General features: G+C 41.8%; 1 protein-coding gene across 5 annotated transcripts in view; it reads left to right on the top strand.

Moving 5' to 3' along the window:
• Positions 1-21,263, top strand: part of lrp8 (low density lipoprotein receptor-related protein 8, apolipoprotein e receptor) — a 188,620-nt gene that overhangs the window by 146,792 nt on the left and 20,565 nt on the right. For all 5 annotated transcript variants that reach the window (XM_061034394.1, XM_061034393.1, XM_061034396.1 and 2 more), the window contains exons 10-14: positions 2,632-2,803; positions 8,446-8,670; positions 9,962-10,080; positions 11,493-11,632; positions 18,732-18,873. In XM_061034394.1, the coding sequence (XP_060890377.1) occupies positions 2,632-2,803; positions 8,446-8,670; positions 9,962-10,080; positions 11,493-11,632; positions 18,732-18,873 (798 nt within the window). The remainder of the gene's footprint in view (positions 1-2,631; positions 2,804-8,445; positions 8,671-9,961; positions 10,081-11,492; positions 11,633-18,731; positions 18,874-21,263) is intronic.

Below are 21,263 nucleotides of genomic sequence, written 5' to 3'. Positions count from 1 at the left end.
TTCAACCGTTGTTCCTGGACTACCAACTTTGAAATCACTTTTACACGTTTATAAGAAGAAAATGCGACTTTCTCCTGGAGACTTTAGGCTTCCAGCACAGAAATAATGAGGCGTTACATAACTCTCTTTGTCATGAGCAATGCAAGCAGACAGGATGACTTTCTGACATTTGGCCTGAGTTGTTGACAGGAAGTTGATTTCTGTCCCACCGCTGCAGCAGATTCATCATTATATAGCCGGTGTGTGTGTGTGTGTGTGTTAATGAACACAACCGACCCTGACTTATATGTCTGCTTCCAGACGTCACATCATCCTAATAACACCATCCACTGTGAGTTCATCCACAACAGCTGCATGCAAAAATCCCCCATCATGCTGCAGAATTTCACATCTTTATGTCTGACCTTTACGTCCGTATTCATGTTATATTATTCCTGTTTAGTTTTGCATTTCTACACAACAATAACATCTGCTTTGTTGGGATGCAAATCAATGCCCCCTGCCTGCAGCGCCTGAAAGCATTTCCCCAGCCCGTATTTATCTTTTCACCGCATTATCTTAATTGGCTAACAGGGAAAGAGCGGCACTGAACTGGCAGCACAGATTAAAATATATCCAGGGGACCGTGTTCTTGTTAAGAAAGCTGACTGTTGCTCTGCTGGGATCTACAAAGGAGCGATTTTATGCACTTTTTGATAACATACCCAGTGTTATGGCCTGAAGAGAAACAGTGACTCAGCTTTTTTTTTTTTGGCCATGAGGATGACACATTGCTGCGACAACAATGATAGGGAATAAGAGATGCTGTCTTGAAAAAGTGAGTGAGGAGGATTGATGCAAGAAAGGTTGAATCCATCTCCATCCTCATTATACATTTTTCTATGTTTTTACTATACATATAGAGTCTTTCTTTGTTTTGCGGCACTCACTTTGTTTGTGTTTCTCATGTATCACTTTTTGCACTGAGCATTTTCTTGACATGCAAGCAGAAAAATGCAACTGACTGGCTGTTTCAGTCTATTTCTGCTGTGTGATAGAGTTTTTGATCCATCCATATCCAGAGTAAATGTTTAAGGTTATTATCGTTATCAACATACAGTTTATATGCAACCACTATCACACAGCCCAACCTGCGTTTAGATGTGCCTGTCTCCGTCTTGCTTGATTTCCTTCTCTCTCTCTCTCTCTCTCTCTCTCTATCTCTCGCTCAGCAGGTGAAATTGATGGTTACAGACCTTGTAGTCAGAGGAAAATGATTGGATCCAAACAGTAGTAGAAGTGTTATATTTTCTCCCTGTGCATCAGGCCGTAGTAAACCGGAGACTGAGGGGAAAAAAACGAGTGAGGCTTGGTCGGCTCTGTGTGGAAGTTTGAGTTTGTGTGTTTTTGTGTGTGTCCAACTTTCGTCTCTTTGCGAGGCATTTCTGCTCTACTGGACAGAGCAAAGCAGAAAGTAACATGACAGATACAGTAGAAGTGAAATATGAGGATGAAGGGAACAAGCTAGAGAATGAACTGGGTGTGGGGAAGGAAGCAAAGGAAATGGAGAGACAGAAAAGACAAAATAGTGCTGTTGAGTAAAACAAGTTGTGGTCGTGCCGTTTTGATGAATGGTCAATTAGTAAAGTCCAATAGTTTATAGTTGTAAAAACAGTTCGTATATGAGAGGAGGAAAACTTGGGCGCCTCCCCCCCCCCCCCCCCCCCGTCTGCTGACCTTGTCAACTGCATCGTAATTATTCAAATGCCGGAGTCATGCTCACCTTCAGTTGTTGTTGCAGGTAACTGATGTGCCAGCTAACAGAACAGAATGTGCACACCCGAGGACAAGAACCCAGAAACACACTTTTTGATGCGCTGTGGCTCTAAAAATAGAACAATGTGTCAGGTCTTGTTGGGCTGCTTCATCCACCTGCACATTTTAGCAGCAGTTTTCTTTTTTGCAGCAGCAGCAGCAGCAGCACTCACATAAAACACTTCGAGATAAGACTCCTTAAATGCATCCATCCTTTTCTAGCTTTCAGTTTGGACCACCTCACATTATGCAATGGTTATTACTTTGCAGAGTGAATTGTGTGAATAATTAAATGGAAAGCGTTACTGCTGCTTAAAAGTTCTGTGTGTGAGCGTGTGTGCAGAAGATACACTTCCTATTAAATGGTTTATTTGGATCACTTATTTATCCCCACATCATCAAACATGCACGCTGTACGGACCTTAAATAGTACAAATGCAAAACACAACCCTCAGTTATCTCACATGATGTTCTCTCCTGGGAATAAGAAGCAACCACTCACCACCACCCATGAGAGACAACAGCATGTGTAGGTCTTCAGACAGTCCTGCAGGTTCACCTTTCATGTTTAAGTCTCCTGCAGGTGTTGCTTTATCCTCAAGGTCAGCGCGTGTTTCCTGTCGCATACACATCAGCACGATTCTGATTGACTGTATAACAAATGGCCCGTGTCTTTTGGAGTAATGTGAGAATGACAAATGTGTTCCGGGGTTACAATCGTATTTAAATGACTGTCAGAGGTCTCCACCCACCACCAGAGCGCCGTGGCCTACTTGTCCAATCTCGCTGATGTCAGGTAGTAAGTAATGGCAATGAATGTCTGTCTCACTCCATCAGGAAAGAGTCCGTACCTGATGTTCACCAACCGCCACGAGATCCGTCGCATCGACCTCCTGAAGAGCGAGTACGCGCAGGTGGTTCCGACCCTGAAGAACGCCGTGGCGCTCGATGTCGATGTGTCCACCAACAAGATGTTCTGGTGTGATCTGTACCATCGGAAAATATACAGGTACACACTCACTCACTCACTCACACACACACACACACACACACACACACACACACACACACACACACACACACACACACACACACACACACACACACATGCTTGTCAACAGGAAAGGAAGGCAAACGCTCGGGGCCCCAGGCAGGTTAGAGGACCCTCAAGGGCTGATACGCTTTTAAACACAGCAGTGGCTCAAAATGTGCAAAGTTTGCAATGACAGTAGGAAACCCCCCTAAGTGGCCCCTTCCGTCAGCACTCACTTGTATAATACTGAATGACTGAAATATGCTTTTCTATCCCTATATATGGGGGAGAGACACTTTAATAACATAACTTCCGCTTTAAAAAAATGTGTTGGTGTGACATCATGATGACATGATGATGAACGCTGTTGGGAGGGGCCCCATGTACATTTTTGCCACGGGCCCCATCAGACTCCAGAATCGCCACTGTGTGTACCCTGAACTGAATCAGGGCAAAAAAGAGTTTGGCTAAAGCGTTCACCGTTTTTTTTAAAACCATTCTCTCGATCACACTCGTCTATCCATCGTCTAGCCTGTCAGCTTCAACCTGTGACACCTTCTGGTAGTGAGACTGACACACCTGGAGGTGAAGTTTGTGTGTGTTTGTGTGTATGTGTGCGTCAGTCACACCTGGAGGGCTATTTCATCCGTTTGACAGCTAAAGGTGGAGCTGTTTGTCCTTCACACACGCACAGTATGTGTTTGTGAACATACACTATTACACACACTATGTAGCATTACATCGCACCTGTGTGTGTGTGTGTGTGTGTGTGTGTGTGTGTGTGTGTGTGTGTGTGTGTGTGTGTGTGTGTGTATGTGCGTGTCACCCTGATGGCTGACAGCTAGTGGGAGGGGCCTTCTATCGTCTCAGCTGAACCATATGCTCACTCTTAATTTCACTGCCTCAGTAATCGTCACCATTACTCATCTGCATTACACACACACACACACACACACACACACACACACACACACAAACTCCCACACAAACTCAGTGAGACACTCAAGGGCTTGTGACAGAGGAAGGACAAATTAACTCATCAGCTAGGATGAACTCGACTTCAGAAGCAGCGATAAACAAACACACACTGACACTTTAAACGGCCTGCAACAGTTCAGTTTGCACATCCGACCCCGAGAAGATTCAACAGCACTGACTCGTTTTTAAAAGAGCAACCAAGTGAGTATGTATCATTGAATGAACTTGGAGTCTTTCCACCCTAATATTACTTTAAAAAGGTCTCAAAGCTACAATAAGCTTATCACAAAAAAAAATCTTCTGATTCTGTTTTGTATGTTTTTTTTTATTTTGCAGCCATGATGTTTGTTTTTGTTCATAGATTAAAGGCTTTATATGTGATTTTTCACACTTAAATATAATAGAAATCAAGTATATCCTCTGAAAATAACTCTGTGAGTCATGACTGTCTACAATGGGTGTAACACCCGAGTCCCACTGTCTGTGATGTTTTCAGAGTTTTCAGAGTCCTATCTTCAGTTTGTTTACATCGCCGGGACGGCCGGCTGACTCCTCCCCTCGGGTATAAAAGTTGTTTAATTGAGGGACTAGAGAAAAGAAGAATAACATACTGTACTCACTGCTTAACTGTGTTTCTAGATCGCGCTCATTTCAGGTAAATTTACATGCAGTGTGAAGATACGAGCATAATAAAGATCGCTAGCATTAGCATGCTAACACAACAATGCACCGCAAGTTGTTTTGGTTTCATGCTGGTGCTCAAGGGCGACATCTGCTGGATCATAAAAATGGTATATAAAGCCTTTAAGGCTAAAGAGTGTTGATGGCTGTTTTAACCAGTAAGAGATTCTGTTGACCAATCAGAGCCTAGAAGATTGAAAAAAGAATTCAACCTCCCAGGGAAAAAAAATAAATTGCCACAGAAATGTTGTCAAGTGTTTATGACAGCAACTCAGATGTCCAGGCGGTTGACAACTGAAAAAAATACTGAAACACAAACATACTGAAAGTATTAAGATAAAGGCCCTAACTACCAGTACAGCATTTTATAAGGAAGTCTTGGAATAAACTCTGTGTTCAATTTAATTGCAGAACATCAAAACTGTTTTTGTCATATATGAAATTCTATTATGTTTGCTAGTGTTGACTTTGTTTTGTTTTTTAATTAAAAGACCTGAAAACCTTTTTTTAAATTCAAATAACTAAGCTGCAAGATCTGAATATGAACTTTTTTTTAACCTTTTTTTCTTGTTTTTATCTTTCATCATATCACTGGAAAATTAAACCTCTTGAAACAGTCTATTTCTTAGTAAAAAAATATTAAAAGTTAACATCTCAAAGTAAATCCCCCAACCACCTGCAGAGTTTAATAAGGAGCGTTTTACTGAGTGTAAACAGCTGTGCGTATCTTAAAGTGATTCCTCTTCATTGTCCCTCACTGTGACGCCGTGGTTTTCCAGGCTAATTCCTAGTTATTAGCAAGCTCCGGGTCGATGACTTGTTAACTTCCTCCTGTGATGGAGACGTCTGTTGCAAACAAGGATTCAGCCAATTAAAGATGCAATCTGCTGCCGGGCCTGGACTCATCTGTCTCTGTCTAATTCCTCACTCTGCTCTGCCCTGCTTTCATCCCAACAACCTGTTCAGTGCCGGCTGTGGGAACTAAACTTGGAACTTCAACTTTCCATTCATCTGGGAATAGCTTAGTCAAGTGTTGGAGAATCGGTCATGTTTTATTTATGATATATCTGATGTGGTTGGAATTTTGTATCGTGCTATTAAATTATTCTTACATTTCCACAATGCATTTAGCAGATGCTTTTATCCAAAGTGACGGACATCAGAGAGTAAGAACAACACAAGGAAGGAAGTAGAGCGGGGGAAGCAATGTTAGTAAGTGCAAATGAACAGCTTTGAGCCCGGTCAGACACAGGTGCTGACAGGAAGTGCACTTTTGAGAGAATACCAATCAGCATCAAAGCCATCCTAAATATTGACATTATCAAAATCATCATCATTATCATCATGGTTTATATCATTAAGCCTGTAGGTATTCAAGAAAGGAATGGGTCTTTAGCTTTTTCTTAAAGGTGCAAAAAGAGACGGATTGTATGGAGTTTGGTATTTTATGATTGTTCACTTTCAACGCCATCACGCCCACATAACCGACATCTTTCAAAACATATGCAACTTTCTCAAAAAACGACATGAAGCCCTGTATCCTAAAGCATCCAAATGTGTTGACAACTTATATCCAGAATATACAATTTGAGAGCGTAACACTTGAGTCTTTAAAGAAAAGACATTTTATTTTGAAGGAGGTCAATTATAAAATATACGTAAGTTGCAATATTTTCAGATATACGTCTCAAGTATCATTAAGAGTAAATCTGTTAACTGTACTCTACATCCCGCAGTTGTCTGTAATTGAAAGGTTCCCAAATAAAGCGCTGTAACACCAGAACCACGAGGGATTTTGTCCACTGCTTCCCCTTCACTCGCAGCCCTTATTTAATTTGCTCTGTGAGTGAGCGACAGGTGTTACATCCAAACCGTGGGACACCTGAGAGAGAGAGAGAGAGAGTCTAAGATTATCTCTCTCAGGACAGCAGCAGGCTGACTCTCCCCTAAAATAGATGGAGATGTCCGCGGTGGAAAACAGTCACACAGCCAATTAACAACACAATCTGCTTCGGCGTCCCTGACTCATCCATCTCTACCTCCACCCTCGCCCCAACTACCTCTACAGCCCCTTTCTTTTATTTAAGCTCTTCTTGCCATCTGTACGTCAGTCTTGTACCCTCTGCCAACTCTTGACAGAGGGGTGCAAATAGGACCTGCCCAACTTTTTAACGAGGCTGTCTTGTTTAACAGCCCTCATGTAGAGAAGAGAATGATGTGCAGATGTTGAGGAGGAAACGGGAAAGAGAAGACGGTCATTCGGGGACAAAGCAATGGACGTGGAGAAAGTGGAGAGGGGAGGGTTCAAATGGAGGGAGACTGAGGAGACAGAGAGCGTGACAAAACCAAAGGAAGAGGCAGGTTGTTTTGTAAGCTCCTGATAAATAAAGACAGACTCAATCTCACTGGGAGGAGCTGTTTGCTGAGAGGCCTGAGGTTGTTACAGAGGTGTCAGGTTTGGGTGCCCCAAACATACCATTACCCAAAGTAAAGAACACCCTTTTCCCCCACACGGTGGAATTGGTATATGGGACACAAAGACAAGTTCCAAGGTTTAAAAATACTCAATCTTTGTCTCAGCTCTCTGCCTCATTTAAAAAAAAAAAAAAAAGGCACTCTTTAGCATCTTTATGAAATGCAAGAATTTACAGTTTCAGACCCAACCTTATCAAAATTACACGTTAAGATTAATAGCCAATAAGGAGGTGGTACAAATGAAGAGAAAGTCTGTGTAGGGTGGAGGTTGTGCACTGTGCTTGGGCCAAACAATGCAGACCCAACATCCAAGAGTATGAGGCTCAAGTACAAGCTTAAAGCCTTTAGTGGTGTGTGTGAAAAGGTAAACACACAAACATACAATACAACATATTATTTATCTATTTATTGAATTCCAAAATTTATTTTTTACCCTGGGTTAATTCAAGGAGTGTTATTTATTTGTGATTTCTATGGGTTTTATTGGTTGATATTTCTTTCTCTGATACGCCCTGATTGGTGGAAACTTGAGCACCTTTTTAATTTTTATTGTTTTTATATATTTTTAGTTCTTTTATCATGTTTAGTAGGTTTTTAAATAGATTTCCTTTTCTCTCTAATGCCGTGATTTTAATCGCTGTGCCGCAGCACACAGGTGTGCCATGAGAGATCGTCGGGTGTGCCTTTGGGAAGTCTAGAAAGAAAAAGATGATTAAGGCGGTGAAAAGAATTGATGTAACACAGTAACACAGTACAGCCCTTGTTGGCCATCTGTGCTCTGTAGTGGCAGGCAAAGCAAACATCTAGTTCAATTATAGAAGCTACATTGTCACTGAAGTGTATTCAGTATTTACTTTGATAGGCTGCAAAAGACTTTAGGTTGGTGGTTTACTGTGGGATTTTTTTTGCTTGACGTTTTTTGCTTTCCTAATGGGTTGTTTTTTGTTGCATCTGTTTAGTCGTTTGAAATGTCACCATCTCGCTGGCTGCAAAACAAATCTACCTACCTATGTGTACAAATGAAGTTAACTGAACCTGAAAGAACAGCAGCACTAAATGTTTACAGAATAAGTAAAAGAGTCCATTGTGAGATCATAAACCATGTGTTTTCTATCCATCTTAACTAAACCTGTGGACTGTTTGACCTTCACCTTGTGTTAAAATGAAAGAAAACACGGTTTTCAAATAACAGACACTATCTTAAGTTTCGTTTTCTTGATGATTTCAGGCCCTGATATTTTCAGGAACTTTTTCTTTGAAATCAAGTTTGTGTGATGCAAAAAGACGTCTTGTGTGTCTGAATGAGATGCTAAAAAAAAAGGCTGTCAGTATTTGATGACATGAATTAGAAAAGTGGAACCGACAGCTTAAAATCTCATGAATAGATCTCATTTCTCTCTTTTTTTCTGCCTTTTTTCAAAGCGAGTTGATGTCCTTCATGATTCCTACCGCTCTGACCTTGTCCATCTTTTTCTGTTTGCCAGCGCTTACATCAACAAGGCCAGCGACTCGTCCGAGCAGGTGACTCTCATCGACTCGCTCCACTCCCCCGAGGGCCTGGCTGTCGACTGGGTGCACAAGAACATCTACTGGACCGACTCAGGCAACAAGAGCATCTCCGTCGCCACGGGAGACGGCAGGAAGAGGAAAGTGCTGATAGCCACTGAGCTTAGCGAGCCGCGGGCCATCGCGGTGGATCCACACCAAGGGTGAGTGGGGTGATGTGCGAGGGTGTGAGGGGGAGATTTGGACAGATGGTACAAAGTTTGACAGAGGGAAGGAAGCAGGAAGTAGGAACTGGGAGGGAGGGCCGGACAGCTCGCGGGCATCAGTGTCACTCGATGCCAACGTTGTTTTATCTAAAAGTAGTTCCTGAAAACTTTTTTTTACTTCACGATAACAGAACTATTTTCAGTGCAGCACAGATTAACAACTTATTTGGAGGAACAATGTGGCCCTGTTTCGCTTCATCTGCCTCTCTTATTTGTCCCCAAGGATTCTTCACTACCACGTTACAAAGAACAAAACACATGCAAATGAAGCTCAGCTTTTATGGCCACACACACAGACACACTTCTGAGGGTGGTCCAACTTTCTGGTACCTGCTGTTCAACAAATTATCTTCTGTACTTCAGTGTCTGAGAGGCCTGTTTGAGAAGTTTTTGATTTTGGAGACAAATTGAGAATCTCTTCATAACAAATAGGGGAAATTAATATATAATCCCAAATGTATAATATCTATTGTACATTTAACATTAGCTCACATTATGTACAAATGAACAATGAAGCTTTCTTCTTAGATCTTATTTGCAAAGATATTTTTTTTGCAAAAGCGCCCACAACCTCATTTTTAGAGCACCTCTCACCAGCACTCCTTGTCTCTACGTTACTAATGTTAACCTCCAATTCACTCTGTAATCGCAGTTCTATTTAAATCAAATCAAATCAAGTTTATTTGTATAGCACATTTAAAAACAGCTTCATCTGGCCAAAGTGCGTATTTATACTGTATAGCTCCGTGTGCTTAATATTTACTTTTTTAACTTTTTTTCTTTTATTCATGGAAATATCACCAAGAAAAACCTCCAAACTATGTAAAGTTCTCTTGTCCTGGATCAAGCAGAAGCTCCAGACCTGGAAAAAAAAACTGGACCCTCCAAAAGACGAGTCACATAGTTTTCTTCCCCACCATTGTTGTTGTTGAGAAAACTGATATCGGGAGTCATGCGCCTTCCTGATTTTGATTGGTTAGTGAGGTAGACTTGACATTGATGAGCATGACGCTGTTCTAAAAGTTGAACCTTTTTTTCACCTGTGAATGCAGCGACAAAATAAACAGCTGATGCTGAGCGTGCTTTGTGCTCAGGACACTAGCCAGGTACTGACAATGGAATGACCACAAACTAGAGAAGTCTTTCATCGTGACTGACAGATTAATAACATGTTTTTGCCACCTGAATATTCATGCGTAGCTGAATTGGTTGATGTATCTTTTCACAGGTTTATGTACTGGTCCGACTGGGGAGGCCAGGCCAAAATTGAGAAGTCTGGGCTGAACGGAGTGGACCGTCAAGTTCTGGTGTCGGAACACATCGAGTGGCCCAATGGAATCACTCTGGGTAAGAAAGGACAATTAAAACTCTGAACATGCAACGCAAGGCGAAGAGACGAGTAAAAGCTGATGCAAAGACAGCCAATCGATCAGCTCTAAAATTAGTTTTTATAAAGAAACTTATAATGCTGGTATTGCTTTTGAAAGAGAGAGGTGGGAAAATGCTTTTGAGTAAATTGAACAGAAAGAAAGAGGCAGACACCAGAGAGGGAAAAGAACACGCAGCGAGAGGTGAGCGAAGACCAAAACAGACTCAGGGTTCTGCCACCTCTGAGTAGCTCTCATTGTTACAGCTCAGTTTGTGTCTGGCTCTCATCAATCAAGCCTGCGAACGCCAAGCCCTCCAAATTAATAAGCCGCGCCGCACTGTGCCGTCGATACCTCCCGTCGTCCTTTTCAACTCCCTCAGCGGCACCAGCCAATTTCTCTCCGCTGCCCTTGCCTGAGGAGAAACACAGGCGCGCACATAGTCGCCACACTCGGTGGGAATTGAGGTGTCACTACATCTGTATGAAAACAAATTATTTTTTAGAGCGAAGCGAATGAAGGAGTTGTTGGCCAGACTTGCACTATGCTGCCGTGAAAGACGGGGAGGATTAGTGTCCCTCGGCCATTGATTTCATTCACAGCAGCGAACAGAGCGGGAGTCAGGAGGGATGAAGTTGTGAATAAAAATAAATCTGTGTGCCTTTTCTTGCTTCTTTGTACACTCCGGATGACGTCAAATCAACTTCTTCTGAAGTGAGCACAGCGTAGATGATGCATTACGTAGAACTTGATCGAACTCAGCATCATGAGAATCATCACAATGAAATTAAGAGTGCAAGTCCATTTGGTGCAAATTCATCAAAATCAGAGGACATAGAATAAAACCTTTTTGCACTGTGAGGTAGTCGGCTGTCCACTGAGGTGTAGTGTAGAGTTATTGTATTAAATATATAGATATTATGTTATTCAGGGATGTTCTACAGTAGGTGGCATATTGTCTGTATTTTATGTGAGTAAAGATGTGTAGAAAGTGCGTACCTGCACTCCCTTATTTATGCATAATGTGTAAAAGCTAAGCCGTAGCCGTTGGATTAGGCGCCTTAGCTGCCAGATTCTTGAATTAAAACTCCTGGAAGACTAATGAATTTGCTCAAGGTTGAACAAATTTTCCCAAGCAAAGAAGTCAAACTGCAATATTACAATTACATCAGTGTTTTCTCAGCGCGGGGGCCTCAGACGTCATGCCACGGAAGATTGATGGTGTAGCTACTGGGCCATTACATTCATACACCTCTCACCCGAGGCTTTTTTTTTTCCTCTTCAATGACCTCTCGCTCTCTCTCTCTCTCTCTCTCCATTCTTCTCCTTCTCCGTCCTCCTTTTCTTTTCTTTTCATTGCTTTTCTTGGTTTTGTTTTCTCCGTCTTCTCAGACTTGTCAAACAGACGTCTCTACTGGGTGGACTCCAAGCTGCACCTGCTGTCCAGTGTGGATCTGAATGGAGACAACCGCAAAGTGCTGCTGTCCTCCCATCACCACCTGGGTCACCCCTTCGCCCTCACTGTGTTCGAGGTAAAGGAGCACTGAGTTCATGAACCCCTGAAAGATTCTTCAGTCTTTCCTGTTCTCAATAGCGTTTCACATGTTTAAGTGGATCTCTTTTTGTAGCCATTCATCAATACTTAAGTGTTGTTGATTTCCACTAGCAGTCAGCATTTCAGCGTTTTAAATTTACAAGGGCACAAAATATACATTTTAAAACACATAATTAAAGCATGAGACTTAAATCAGTTCTTTAAACGCACCGTATGTAAATTCTGCCACCAGGGGGCTCTCATTCAAAACAATAACCAAAAATGACGTCAAGGCTTGCGGGGGAATCATGGGAGTGATTCTTTCTGTTACTCATTTGCTTCACAAAAGAGCATTATGTCCATGAATGAGGACGGCAGTGGTTGGCGTGACGACACAATCCGATGGTGGTGGTTGGTCGTGGGGCGGTGGTTGTTGGGATGACACAATCCATTGGTAATAAGCAGTTGACCACCAATAAGGAAAATGGGAATGATAACCCTGAAAAAACATCATCAATATATGTTGACTTTCATTTATTCCACTGGTAGTGGCCCTCAGTCGTCAGCCAAACACTGTGCGCAGTGTTTGAAGGAGATCTCTACCTGAGAGGCAAACAAGTTGCTAACGTCCTTATTTGACCTCCAAACACAAAAAACAGGTCTGTCCTCACTTATCTCTGCCGTGTAGTCCACATTCTCTTATCTTTGTTGTTGATTCTTATCTTGGCTGTGTATTTTTAGGTTACCAGTGCCCCAAATTTAAGAACTGTACATGAGTGTTTGCTGTTATTTAAAGCTAGAGATGTTAAAGGTCTGGCTAGCTTCACTGTGAGAGATGGAAGTACCTATCCTTAAGAGATATATACTCGTTTGGCTGATTACAAGAGCTTAAAGAAGTGGAGTAAGTCGATGGAGTATAATCAACCGACTGAGAGAGATACTGAGAAGAAATGGGAGATGTTTTAAAAAGTAAAGTAGCAATTTAGAGCCAGAAAAGGAATAATCTTTTTAAGGACTGACAATCAGGGAGTCACAGTGGAGAAGAGCAATCGATGAGACTAATCGCGGTGTATTTGTTGAGGCAGGAATGAGTCAGACTGTTAGAGCCCATCGTGTAAAGCAGCGCTGAAGGGGGAAACGGAGAAGCAGAGGGGAGCAGAGCAGAGCAGAGCAGGAGGAGGATGAGGAGGATGAGGAGGGGGAGCTGGAAGGAGGTGAAATGTGAACAGTAGGAAGCGCTTTCTCCATTCCTCTCCGTGCTGCACACACACTGTGATGATGAGGAGCAAAGCCAAGAAGGGACATCCATCATGTCCAGCTGAGTGTGCATGCCTGCGTTTGTGTGTGCTTCCATGTGTGTGTGTGCTTCCATGTGTGTGTGTGAAGAACAAAATAGGAAGAGAAGCAAGGTTTGAGGCAGGCTCTGAAAGTTCATCCGCAGAGATTAATAGCCCTCTACTCCTCTGGTTTTTGTTCTGTTCTGTTTATGATACAGAACAAATTAAAAATCCTTTAGCGCTGCAGCAGAATGTCAGGGTTCCAGCACAGCGATAATGGGAACTTCGTTTCTTTGGAGTTGTTGGTTTGAGTTGTGTACTTAAAACAAAAGAGCCTTTTTTTTGTTTTTAATTCAGTTTGTCTCTTATCTGGGAAATGGGCGTCAAGGGAGTATTGTTTGTCTTCAGGTTTTCGTAGGCCCACTTTGGCCCAGTTAGGTCCAGTTGTGTAACTCACCATGTGTCACCCCAGATAATGGAGCAACATTTAATGACATGAGGATGCTGATAAAAAAAAAAAACAATAATGAATCTCTGTTTAGTCATTTTTCCAGCTCAAATGCCAAACCAATTTCCTGGCTTCTGCCTCCTATTTATATTTTCTTCTTCTTTTTTTTTTTTGGGGCGTAAATGAAGTAAAATGAATATCATTTTTCTTTTCTGTCATTGCGGTCCAATAAACCAACTTTTTATGTATACACAGAATTGGGCATTAAGAGGAATTTAATTCTATTTTCTAACTTTTTTTTACCAGTTAATTATCAATAAAAGAATGAGCAGACTATCTCTAGGAAATTAATTAAAACATCTGGAACCATAAATCAACAAGAGCCTTCTAACTGGAACATCTTGTGAACATAATGAAAGTGAAACAAATAGTTTTCAATATTAGTTTTAATCAAAATTCAAAGCTCTAAGCGGACAGGTATCAATACATTTTATTTTGCCAGCAGTTTTCTTCTGCTAATGAGAACACTTTGTAGTTTTCTCAAGATCTTGACTAATTTATCTGCTACGGAGTAATATCTGGTTGTAATTATTTTACAACTAGACATATTTATGTTCGGGATAACAGCGCTGTTTTTTTCTGTGTTCTTTCAAGTTCTCGAGATGACACCATAAATATGTCTAGATGTAAAATAATTACAACCAGATGTTACTCAGTAGCACTGGAAACCGGAGTAATTTAAAGTTTATGAATATATGTTAGGGCTTCCATAAATATCAATAAAGGTTACATAAACTACGCTGATTATGATTTATTTTTGCAAGTCATTTTTCGGCCTTTTTGCCTTTATTGGATAGGACAGCTGAAGTGAGACAGGAAATGGTAACAGGAGAGAGCAGAGGATGACATGCAGCAAATGGGCGAGGTCAGATTCGAACCCCCAGGGGGCATGGTAAAGCTTAACACAAAACTTACCCAATGAATTCTGTCAACCAGTCACACGGCAGCGATCAGGCGTATTACACCCAGCCTCTCAGGTGTTGAGCGTCCACCAGGGTTGGTTCTTTTTGCTGTGAGATTTAAAGAGCCCATATTATGCCCTTTTTGGGGTTCGTATATTTAATCTATGTACCTACTTTTGTATTTTCACAATAGCTAAAGTTCTAAAAAAGTGTCTGTTTTCATGTACTGCTCCTCCTTGCTCCTTCTCTGCTCTGAGTCCGTCAGCTACACTCTGTTGAGCCCACACTGTTAGACCCCACGTGGGCCAAGTCTGCTCTGATTGGTCTGCCGATCCGCTCTGTCGTTATTGGTCAGTTGCTCAGCACGCGTCTCGGAAATTTCAACATGAGCTGCAGGGCTTGCCACAACGAGCCAATGGACTTAGATCAGTGATCTCACACTGACAATGACGTCGGACTGACAAATTTTTATCGAGGGGGGCTAGAACCGAGCGTTACATGCAGCTAATGCTACAGCTAACAGGAGGACGTAGGAGAAGCCGCGTTTCCGCGGACTTTGAATTTTTGCACATAGATGTGCCTAAATATGCACAGGACACTTGGAAAACACACTAAAGAGCATATAAAACCAGAAAAAGCAGAATATGGGACCTTTAAATGAAGGTTGTTCACGAGCAGCTGGTGTTCATTGTCTCTGGAGAAAATGCACCAACAAATTCTACAATAACTAATTACAGTATCTGTTAGCTTTTTCTTAAAATAGGGCCATCTCAGTGAGTATAGTGCATGTACTTTATGCCAACTGCTATCTCTGATATGGATAGAAAATCATCAATTAACTCGTAATTTCTTGTCCAGTCGTTAAGAATAATCTAACTGTTTTAAAATATAATACATACCCCTCCGGCATACTATTCACAAAAGAAAACATCAAATCATGACTTTCAATCATTTTTTCTACCCGTGTACATACGAGTGTTAAAGCTCTTCTGAGCACTGTGAGAGATGTGAGGTTTCACCAGTGTGAGTTTTATAGTGTGTTATATGGCCCATTCGAAGTGTTGAGTACCACTGTTCTCATGGTCATCTCATCCCGAAACCTTCACACTGATGCTGATATCCACCAGTAACAGAGAAAAGACAATCAAAAGTCTGTGTCCTCCTCCACCAAACGCACACATTACCCCCTCCCGCCTGTGTCCACCAGCTGCCTATAGACACCGAGCCCTGAGGACACGTAGATCACAGAAGCATGCAGAGAGCAATGTTTTCTCTTTCACTAGCTTTAGTGTCATGGCGTTACTGTTTATCCCCTCTTTGTTTGACTGGAGGGAGAAGAGAGGACGATAAGATGAGTTGAGGAAGAAAAGCCAAAGCTTTGTCATTTATTTGTCTGTTTGCCATGAACGTAGCCGCAGGAGCATTTAAACTAGATTAGAAAGGCCCACACACGCCCTCACAGTTCATTCGTTCAGGTTTATTCTATTTAAATTCACCTCTGAGAGAGAAGGTTGGCAGAGCTTTGGTTATCTTTCTCTTTAAAGCTGCAACAAAACTAAAGTAATGGTCAAACTCTCTGATATTAAAAACAACCTAACCTGATTGACAGGTCGCCATGGCAGCCAGTTGTCAATCACAGGTAGGCAAGCCTTTAAGCAGAGTCTCCTTTTTTCAGAGATTTAACACTAAACGGAAAATGGTGTTGGAAAGACACCATAAAAATGATTTCTACGTCAATACATAAACTGCCATATGGTTTCATAAAAAATTGCAATCAATGGAGCCCCCACCCCCTCCCCCCTCCCCCACATTCTGGCCATTTGAAGGAATGCCCCCTTTGCATTGACTTCACTGGGGGAACCAGAAGCTATGTCCGCAATCAGCGCTTGGCTTTACCATTGAATGGACAATACTTTTTATACAGTCGTTCCAAAGACAGCCTAAGTTCCTGTCTGTCTCCTCCTGTCTCATAACTGAAGCAAACTATGGTTTTTGGGGGGGGGAATTTTCTGACCCAATCACTCGCTGTCCTCTTTGGTCAAGAGTTCATAGCCACATAGTTCAAAACAGAATGCTTTGTTCATCGCATGAATGATTTCTTAATCGCCAAACGTTATCCTGAACATTATTAGTAGTACAGAAGTATATTATGAGAATGAGAGTAAAAGTGAATGTTGAGACTGGAACTTGTGTGACCACAGCAAACCAGTGAGGACATTGTAAGTCAAGCTTCCTCTCTCTACACCTACAGACCAAATAAGGGCTCACATCAGCTTAAATAACTGGAAACACCTGTGTGGGTGTACTATACTTTAATACTCATATGCAGCTTAAACTGCTCCTAACATTTGATTCCTACACAGATTTTTACACCAAACCCACATTGATATTTCACAACTTGATACAAGAAAGAATGTAAATCAAACCCACAAAATCAAAGGCTTCAAAAGTTGAGTGGGTTGAGCTTTTAATTGTAGATTTTTGGCCGCGACATCCAAGCATGCGCGAGGCATCAAAATCTCCCCCGTGCACATGTGTCAGTCAAAAGAGTCCAACGTTTGTCTGATGGCTCTTTCGGGGACAAAGTCATGACAGAACCTTTCAAAGGCTTTTTTCTCCCCCTGACCCTCAAAAGTCTTCCTCTGTGGTGGTGTACCTCCATACCAAGAGAGAGAGAGAGAGAGAGAGACACGACGCTGACTGAAATGACGCAAGCCGATGTGTGTAGGGAGAGCTTACCTCGGTTCTACGATGAAAAAGCACTGACATGCTCAGGTCGTCGTCGCCGTTTGAAGCATTCAAGGTTAGAGAAAAATGGAGGTTGAAGAGATTGACAGGAGAGATATTGAAAGAGAAAGGAGAAGCTTGAGACTGACAGACACGGGGAAAGACAGTCCACGGGGAGAGGAAAAGGCAAAGGGAGAGATTGAATGGTAGATTTGACTTTAGTTTTTATCAACATGGCTGATATTTGTCTTGGACTGTTTCAGCGCTTCTGTCATATGAGTAAAGGTTATCTGAATCTGAGTGAGGGGGGGGGGGGAGATGGAGGGAGGGAGAGCACAAAGAAAAGATGGAAAAAGAGAAGGTGAGAGAAAGGTCATGTCCACTGATACCCCAGCTCAAAAGAGGAGCGTGGACCGCTGCTATGGTGGAACCACACACACCGTGATGCACTAACACACACAGCAGACAGTGCTGTGTTCGGACCCCCCTACAGGTTGTTGCCCTTTAGAGAAGCTGCAGACACAACCTCTGCCTAGGGGGGAAAAAAAGTCGCTGATAGGAGCCACCATTCCTGAGATAATTCAGGAGCTGTGACAGAGTCTCTCTAAAAAAAAAAAAAAATGTTTTAAACCCTTCTAAGATCTCAGCGTCTCAGTGTTTCCTCTCGTCTCTAATTTTCTTCCCCTGTTTTTCTTAACTTGATGTTTGTCTGCATTTATGGAGCAATCTGCAGTTGCCATGGAAACCAAGTGTCATAACCACTTGTGCAGTGTATCCTGTTAATCCTGGCGTACCACTAAAGAGAATATTGAGGAGGTGTGAGAGCGAGAGAGAGAGGAGAGAGCAGAAACGGAGGAAGAAGCTTAAGTGAATGATAAGAGAAGCTCTCACAGGTCAGGGTCTGCAATATGTATTCTTTTATTTTCTCACAAAGCTCAGGGGCAACAGAGTCACACAAAGGACTCAGTGGAAGAAAGAGTCGGGCAAAGATCTGTTTACCAGGCTGGTGTTCATAATGGATGTCATGTTTTCTTCTTACAGTCCTCCTAAAGGTTGTTTTGAAGCAGCTGGCTCAATCATTGATGGAATGATATTATATTAACAACGTGTTGTGAATGGGGTCTTGTGTTGCAGCCAGACGCCTCTGCATGCTATCCAGATTTCCTATACACCTTGCCAAATGTCTAAATATTTCCTTCTTTATCTTTGTGTACGCATCGACGGGTAGCATGTCTCCTATGCCTTTTTTTCAAACTAGAACGACCATATTTGGTAGGAAGTTGTCGATCATTCGTAGCCACGTCCTAAAGAAACCCACCATGTCGGTTGTTAGAGACATTTACCTGCTTTGCTTTGTTTTACTCACAGTATTTGTGTATGTGTGTATTTACAATACGTTTGTACTGTTTTCTTTTGATTACTTTTTATTAAACTTATCTGTATCTAAATCTTATTTTTGCCTTCTGTTTATACCTCAACTTGTATTGCCTGCTTAGATGTTGTTAATTGTTTTATTATTATCTTGGGAAATGTTTGAAATGCTTTTTGTGCCTGTGTAAAGCACTTTGAATCGCCTGGTGTCTGAAAGGTGCTATATAAATAAACTTTATATAGCTTTATCGTCCACTTTATTTAAATGGGACCAAAATAACGAGCTTATTTCTCTCTTTCTTTTCCACTCAGGACCGAGTGTTCTGGACGGACTTGGAGGATGAAGCGATATACAGCGCCAACCGGCTGACGGGGCACGATGTAGCGAAGGTGGCCGAGCACCTGAACAACCCGCTGGACCTGGTGGTGTTTCATGAACAGAGGCAGCCCAAAGGTAAGACCTACGATACGTGCGTAGTTCATTTTTAAATCGACAACTACAACTAAGAAGACACGAGTGTTTTTATTTAGCTATTTAAAGTCTTAAGAGCAGTATGGGGAAAGAAAACGCAGATCACAGGCAGCTGATGAGATGTAGAGCTACAGCTAAAGAAAGAGGTGTTTCATGTTGGCCAACTAAGAAAAATGATTAAGGATTTAAGTGCAGAGAAAACAAACCATAGGAAGAAATCGTTATAGCATCGCCCTCCTTGCTAACACAGTCTTGAATAATCCATATATAGACCAAAGAATCCTCTTATTAAAACTGTCTCAAACAACAAACAAGCGCTTGTGTGTGATTAGATCGGTGAGTATGCAGTGAATAGAAAATGATATGTTGTGATGTAGTATGGATGGATGCATCCCAGGTGTGAGAACAAACACCTGTCTATGTGTGTGTCTGTGTGTCTGTCTGTCTGTCTGTCTGTCTGTCTGTAAGTGTCAATTTACTAAGAGTGTGTTTTCATGTGTTTTTCCCTCCTCTCACTCAGAGCTCAAAGCAGTCTTGTGTGAGTGCCAGTAGGGAGCTAATTGCGTTCTCTCATTAATAAATCAAGAGTTCGGCTCAAATTGATCTCACAGAATTATACTCCTTTATTTCCATAATCCTACAAAAGCGAGTCTTAAAACAACCATTCTGAATAATCTCCAGCTGCCCTGAGAAGATGTTAGTCATGAACTATTTGATTATACATAAAGTGACCTTCATGAAGAAGGGTGCAAGGTCAACTCTTCCCTTTCGTTTCGCTTCCTTTGTCTCGCTCTTTTGTTTCTCTTTTTGTGTGTGCGTAAGAAAATACACTCTATTCTTGACAGATCACAAATATGAGGATGCGGTAGTAGTTTTTCTGCACAAAGACAGTAGAAAAAAATGTGGACGGATTTTTAAACTAAAAGTGACAATGTTTGGACGACAGGTTGGATACACATTGTAAAGCCAAAATACACTCAACCACAGTAGCAACCTCTTATGGCGCACTCACACTGGGTAATCTGTACCGTGCCCATGCATGTGTGACCCTAAAAGTCCAGTTCGTTTGACTAGTGTGAGTGCTCTGTAACGTGCTCAAGCATGATACACTTCCTTGGCCCAGGCTCGGTTGGTTGCAAGTAGGGTTCAAAACGTGGTCATGACGACGCCAACTTACAAAATCAAAAAAATAACGAAGCTTCCTGATGACTTAAAGCCATTGTGTCATATTACAACATGATGCCATATGTACAAGAGGTAACTGTGTTCAGGTTTACAGACCTTAATACTGAATATCGACCAATGGTTTTCCGGATTCGCTCAGTTGGTAGATCAAGCACACCATAAGCTACAGTCCTTAATGCATTGGCTGCAGGCTCAGTTTTTTGGCCCCGGCCCTCCTCCCACCTCTCTCCTCCCAACATTTCCCGTGTCTCTTCAGCTGTCCAGTCCATGAAGGCAAAAAGGTCCATAAATTACCTATAAGAAACATGTCAGGGGTTACATACATTTGGACTTTTATTGGCACCAGTGTTGCTCCTTTTTATCAAATAGAAAAAAACGCACATTTAAGACTCCTCCACAATGGTTTCTACCTTTGAAACAAAGAGGCTACATCCACATTTACAGTCGGTTTTCACAGCAAGCATCCACACATTTAACTATAGCACCAACGTCTTCAACATGGGTGCATACATCCTCAAAAGAGTCTCTCGTCATATCCTGTCTTTGTTGTGTTTTTTTTTATCTATTATTCATCCTTGTATATTTTTTGTCCATCCTGCTGTGCTTTGAAGCCTTTGGTTCTATGTTTTATTCTAGACCTTAGAGAGGCTGCTGAAATTCAGAGTGGACAATTGAACTATTGCAGCTTGGGATGTGATTCCTGCAAACTTTCATCTCAGATAGTCTCTATATTCTTCACCCCTTATCTGTATCTGTCCTTGTCTCCTTCTTACTTTATTTCTTCTTTTGCATCCATTTCTCTCCATTCCTGCTCTTTGATTTCTTTTCTCTTAAAGTTCCTCTTCCACCTTTCTTTCTCTTTTGTCCACCAGCACAGACTTTTTAAGGTTTTTTCATGATGTGTCATGGCATTTTAAAGGTTTGGTTTTAAGCAAAGTGCTTCATTTCTTCTTAATATAGAGCAGGTACGGAAGACATTTGGAGCTTTTGAAGAATTTTCATTCCGACAGCTGTTCACATTACATACTTCTTATTCTGAGCTACTGTACATCAAGCATGAATGTATTCCCAGCTTATTAAAATCCGACTGTGTGTAGTGAGTGATGTTTCCGCCTCCCTGCAATGGTTGATGATTCCTCTGATGTGCCGCTCTCGAAAACCCCGCACATGTCAGGAGGCAGAATCGA

The sequence above is a fragment of the Labrus mixtus genome, chromosome 3, assembly GCF_963584025.1.
Source record: "Labrus mixtus chromosome 3, fLabMix1.1, whole genome shotgun sequence".
Classification (NCBI taxonomy): domain Eukaryota; kingdom Metazoa; phylum Chordata; class Actinopteri; order Labriformes; family Labridae; genus Labrus; species Labrus mixtus.
Note: the sequence above shows the minus strand (reverse complement) of the source record. Positions and strands in the feature narration are given on the sequence as shown.